Genomic DNA, 6000 nt, shown 5'->3' with positions numbered 1-6000 from the left:
TATTGAGCGCTGTTATTGCTAATCAGATGTCGGGAATGCAAAAAGGCAAGCAGGAAACAAATAAACTACACCGTGGGTGCGCAGATTTACTTTCTTCTGCCAGTCTGCACTCTAGAAGCACTTTTACCAATGAAGTAGCCCATTACATAAATGAAGAAATGAAGAGACTGGCGCCAATTACCTCGAGACGTACATTAACTTCCCTGACCATTTGACAAAAACAAAGACTTTTAATCTTTGCTAAATAACGAGCCATGCGTGTAAACGCTGTGGTTGTCGCTGCGGTGGGTTCGCGGTCTCTCGCTTTCTCTCTCTCCCTCTCTTTCTCCCACCCCATTTGCAGGGCCGACCCCCCCCCCCCCCTTCCACTGTTGGGCGAGGGTTGTGGTGTTCGGGGGAGGGGGGGTGGGGGGGAGGAGGGTGCTCGCTGCCTCTCTCTGATAGGCAGCCGGCTGCCCGATGTCACGGGCAGTGACGTGCTCGAGTGCAGCCAACGCGGGCTGGATTGGCGTTTGCAAGCGCGTTGAGGCGGCGGCAAAGAGGGGCTGATCACCAATGATCAGATTTAATCGTCTCTGAATTGAAACTTGGCAGGCACTGAATTATGAGATTGCTTCACTGTTTTGCTGGATTAATTCGCATTTAATCGTATTTTTTTAAAATCTGAAGTAACCTTGTCTAGTGGTCATGGGGTCTATAATTTCATTTTTGTTTAGATGTACAGGCTGGTGAAAGATCTCTCTTTACTCTGGCGGATACAAGGTGGATCTATGTTAAGAAGCAAAGGGAAGGCAGAGGAAGTTTAAGAGGGGAGAATGCAGGCTGTTTATTGGTACACTGTCCTTCTCCTTCAGAGCACTCTTTACCTGGTAAGTTTAAGTCTACTTGATAATTTCACCATTCTAATAGGCTTTGTGGGAGCGATGTTGCTCTTTACATTGCAGACTTGAAAAGCACGGAATGCCGTCTGATGCTGGTGACTTCGTGGATTGATGTCGTAGGACAATAACAACGTTTAGCTCAGTGCTTCCTGAACTTCGCATTGATACCAAAAGTCCAGGTTTTTGCTGCGAGCAGAACCAAGGGGATTGTAAATGACAGTCATCTGTGCGTTCTCATATCAGTTGGTAGACCTGAGCAGAAACGCTCTCAAACTGGCTGTTTTTTTGAAAAGCAGCATAAATCTGATGATATGTGCCGGGGGAGATTCAAACTGGTGTATCATCGGGGTGGAATTGAAACAACTCCTCTCAGAGTTGCTCGTACTTCAGGTCGACCTAGCAACGAGTAGTTTCAATGTGGGAAAGCAGGTTTTCTGATGCATCCTTACCTGTACGAACTCGCTCGTTTCAAATGAATCGGATGCCTACTTTTGCTTATATTGCGAAACAAGCATTGTCGCCTTACTTTGCCTCATTGATATTTTTTACAAGCCACTTCATTTCATTTGAGTCTCATTTGGCGCCACGCATTTGCAATTATAGTGGGGGGTTTTAAACCCCAGACGGGAAATAAGCATTGTAGGAGTTCTGGCTGCTTACTCTCGTGGTCTCTATGGAGTTGTTTCTTGTTATGGCGAGGGGCAGTGGTTGCAGTTACAAAATTACGCCGCTAGAGAGTGCAGGAGTTCTTCATAGGCACAATTCACTGAATGTGAAGAGGTTAGGAAAGAATACATTTTGTTGATAATACTCTTTTACTACAGTAGACAAATGCATAATTTCAATTATTTGTGTTTTTAGCACTGTGGCATTCTGAGGTTGAAATTTGACCTTAAATCTCTAACTGATTACCCTCATGTGCCGGAACAAAATATTGTGCTGGTAGGTTTCCGGGATATAATTTAATTGTCCCTTAACTTGTTTGAACGACCAGATAAATAATGTAGCAATGGGATAAGTTGCACGAAAGTAAACTCAGGATAGAAAAGGGGCAAAAGATAAAAGGGGCAGAAAAGGAAAGAGAAACAAAATGCTGCTGGGAAATTCCATGGTAAAACGAAGGGAAACAACTGCGACGTTAAATATATATCCATTTTATAGATGTACACACATCGTACTCTTAAACAAAATCAGACAGTTGGAGCCCATCTAACTGGGACTCGTTCAGGATTTAGATATCTACTGTTCAACTTCTGAAACGCACCGAGTTGGCTTTTCTTACATAAAGTACGAACGCTTGATTCCATAATTTAACAGTCTGGGACACTCAGCACACAACCACTCATCGTTTAAAAAATATTTTTAAGGGAAGATCCTAGTGGAGAAATAGGTTACTTTGTAGCACTTTAAAATCTAAACACATCATGGGTCGTAGCGCTTGGTGAAATTGCCGCATTGGAATCCGGTCTGTTTTCATGTACTGTTTTCACGTTAGCTCAATCCCCCCCCCATGGGGGGGATGTTCAAAACCATTCCATTTTCAAATTATGCTGATTTGATTAACGCTTAGTTACAGACTTCATTGGGTAAATTGCTTTCTGACTACAAACCCGTTAATACAAAAGGATTTGGCTAATACTTGCCCATCTCAAGTGAAAGTAAGTTTCCAATCAATTATTGCATTGGAAAAGTATGCATTTAAAAGAATTGGTATTTAAAGTCAAACGATTGCAGAAAATGTTTCAAGCACCCTAATAGAATAAATAAAATAGATTAACTTGCTCAGGGAGTTCGTGTGGGGCTCGACCTAGTGAACAATCAGGGATTAAAATGAACTACAAGGCTTTAAACACACCGGCATCATTTCTGCTGGGGGACGCCAGGTCTGACTTTGAGGATTAGACGAACGGTTAATTAACACATGCTTGTGGAATGTATGCGAGACTCCTTTATTCCCCAATAAATACTGCATTTAAACACGGACGTTTCATGTTACCAGACAGAATTTTATAACTGTAAACTATAATATCTTGTGTAAACGTAATCGTCAAAATAATATCCCAGCAACACAGAAATAGGCATTTAAAATAAAACTTTTCTTTAATTCCGATGCACCCAAACGGGGGGAAATACTTCACAATGAACAATAAGGAATTGCAGACACAACGCGATCCAGTGTGCTGCGAGGTGGATCTAACACTTTTATAATGTGTAGGCCTGTACTGAAAAGAATAGGTTGCTTTCTTTCGCAGCTGGTTGTCATGTCCCAATCATCACCGCCTCACCTCCACCACCACCCCACAGGACACTGTCCCCGGGCCAGAAATCTCTCTTCCAAGGTATCTGCCGGCTTTAAAGGACGCATTCCTGGACACCGGCCAACCATCGGACAGACACCAGGCCTCGGGCAACAGAAGCAAATGACGAAGCAACGGGTAGCTGTTTTATGAAAAAGGACGAAGACAATCTTCTGGGAAGCGTCTGGAGCATATGGCACACGCTCCGCTGTCAGAATGGGCAGGAGCCCAGTTATTCCTTCCAGCTAGACTCAAACTGGGACTCAAAGATGTGTAAGGATTCCCGCCACATGAAAGCATAGGGAGGATATGGTATATTTTGGTAGCACAAAATGGACATGCACTTGCAAGCTAATGCATGGATATATAGCATTGTGCAGCCCCAACTGTTTTGCTGTTATTCCCACATCTTTGCGCCGATCAGGGGAAATCCGGTATAAATTATCCTGATGCCTAAAATAATGATTGACTTGTTTTTCTTTGTACAATTGACTCCACTCTTAATGCAATATGCACCTGTAAAGGCCATGGGCTCTCGGTTTACAGCTCGTAAATGCCATGTAATTACATCATGGGACTCAAAATAAGAAAGTCTTCCAAATTATCAATAATTTTGTCGACTGCTTCACCAAGGTTTATTACCACATTCCGAAGATCGTTCTGCATTCTTCCGGATGCATTTTTGACAAGTCAATGCGGCATTTAATTGTGTATTTATTGTCCGTTAAACTGCATAACTCACATCCTCGTAAGCAAATGACAATTGTTGCCCTTTCGAATATGTCGGCTGTCGGTGATATAGATGGCTTAGCCTAATCGACATCGCCTCGAACATTTATAACTAATTCATTGAATCGAGATTTTTATAAAACACCATTCTGTAGTGTTGTAGCGAGGAATGCCAATATGCAATTAATAAAATTAATATGACTGATATATTCAATATTTTTCCCTTGAGTTAGAAAGTGTATTTTCTGCAGAGATATTTCAGCTCCGTTTCGGAGTTGGTTCGTTATTTTTGGGCACAGCCACCATTCTCTCGTCATCGTTTGATCAATGGTTGGCGCTGTTCTGTGTCCCCCCCCCCCCCTCCCCACCCTCCCTGGTCCATGTTACCGATATCCGATATTGACTGGATCACCAAAAGTCAAACCCAATCTAAAGGGGGTAGGAAGTACACACCCTACTACCAACAATATACATAGACTAACTACCCTGGTGACTTTAATTTGATTATATTTGGTTTCCTGTCGAGGCCTGCTCGCACGTGTGAAAACGAGTGCATCAAACATGTTGTCCTCAGGCACGCATGCTAATTTCCCTCCAATTTCCCCTCCTGCGATTGTATTCATTTTGTCTAGTTCATTTGATTAAAATCGTGACGCCAGCGTAAATAATAGTAGCAGGTGTTTAGTTCTGTTAGGATCCGGTGAATAACTTTTTAATATTGAAATTAAATGAATAAATGACTACAGTTTGAATGGATATCGGCAAGACAAAAAAGCGTTGAAATGTTGGCCATAACGTTAACTAAGGATGATTAAAATAAACCATAGATAGCATTAAGAGAGCGCGTTCAGCTTTGCATTACTTTTCTTTCCCGAGCATTGTTTCGGGGGTAGGCGAAGACTAGGCAAAGAACAAGGTGAACGTAAATTTCATTAAGATACGACCAAAAATTGAAATCTCGGGCGTGTCTCCACCCATCAATTTCGGCACAGTTTGCGCTTACTTAATGCTTTTCATGGCATAGGTAATGTTTTATTGCTGGTTAATACGAGCAAGAATATTGGGAGCTGCTGTTTCTGGAAATGACAGCCGGCCCTTAACAATCTGATCTGTCAATTGGCATGCAGCAAGCAGAGCATTCTCAATAACACAATGCAAGATTATTCTGGCGTTTTACAACACGTCCTCTGTAATCCAAACACAAGCCTGCACATCACTCTGTCAGAAATTGTATATTCACCAATGTGGTTTGCATTTTCTCAACGTGACAATAAAGTCAAACGCAAAAAGACCTTGCCAAATTTGCCAAATGTAAGGAGCTTTCCAGTCATTCAATGAATTCAGCTCGAATGAATTGTCTCTCATGAACATGTTTCCAGGATGAATATTATTAGCGTCTTTTTTTTCTATTTACCCTGTTACTCACAACTCCAAGGACTTGCGAAGCGTTTAGCCAAAAGACGGGGAACCTTATTCAAAAGACGCTCTTTTGATTTTCATAATGTTCTTCAAAGTTGATTAGCGAACTGCATGTAAAGAAAGATGGTAGGGCAAAAGATTGGAGTTGAATGATGCATGCACAGTCAGAATTCCTGTAATTAATAATGCGAGGTGGAATGAATATTATTTGAAAAGTTGTCACTCGGCCATTTGTCGGTAATATATTAAAGGCACTATTTGTATGATTGCACCATGATTTGTTCGTTTAAATGTGACATTTTGCTCATCTGTTCGGGGCTGACCCTCAGCGTAGGCCAGTAATGCGACCTATGGGTAATATTACTGTTGGCAGAAACTTGTTAATTCAAGATTTTTCTATCACATTCCATTAAAATGCACCATTTCAGCAGCAGCCTGAAGCCATGATATTCTAAACAGGGAGCTAAGGAGAATGATATTTGATAGGTGCCGAGGGGCTTTCCATCACTGTGTCCGTGGTCATGTTATCAGTGCTAGTCGTTCTAACGCATTCCCATCCAAATACATTGGACTAGGAATGAGACGTTCCTCTCCAGTGCAGAGGGAAAGCGAAGATTTCAGCGAGTGGGCCAGAAAAAAAAGTGACAGCCATGTAAAAGCCTCGACTCTTTAAC

General features: G+C 42.0%; 1 protein-coding gene across 3 annotated transcripts in view; it reads left to right on the top strand.

Annotated features, from left to right (window-relative positions):
- The first annotated feature begins 266 nt into the window (after window positions 1-266).
- The window catches only part of nxph1 (neurexophilin 1), a 98880-nt gene continuing 93146 nt past the window's right edge, over window positions 267-6000 (top strand). The window contains exons 1-2 of one of the 3 annotated variants that reach the window (XM_078428955.1): window positions 267-284; window positions 717-869. In XM_078428955.1, coding sequence (XP_078285081.1) covers window positions 816-869 — 54 coding nt within the window. In that variant the 5' untranslated portion in view covers window positions 267-284; window positions 717-815. Of the gene's footprint in view, window positions 285-484; window positions 870-6000 lie in introns of those variants that run through there. The other 2 variants (XM_078428946.1, XM_078428938.1) reach the window with 2 other exon arrangements.

The sequence above is a fragment of the Rhinoraja longicauda genome, chromosome 2 (genome assembly GCF_053455715.1).
Source record: "Rhinoraja longicauda isolate Sanriku21f chromosome 2, sRhiLon1.1, whole genome shotgun sequence".
In the NCBI taxonomy this organism is placed as follows: Eukaryota; Metazoa; Chordata; class Chondrichthyes; order Rajiformes; family Arhynchobatidae; genus Rhinoraja; species Rhinoraja longicauda.
Note: the sequence above shows the minus strand (reverse complement) of the source record. Positions and strands in the feature narration are given on the sequence as shown.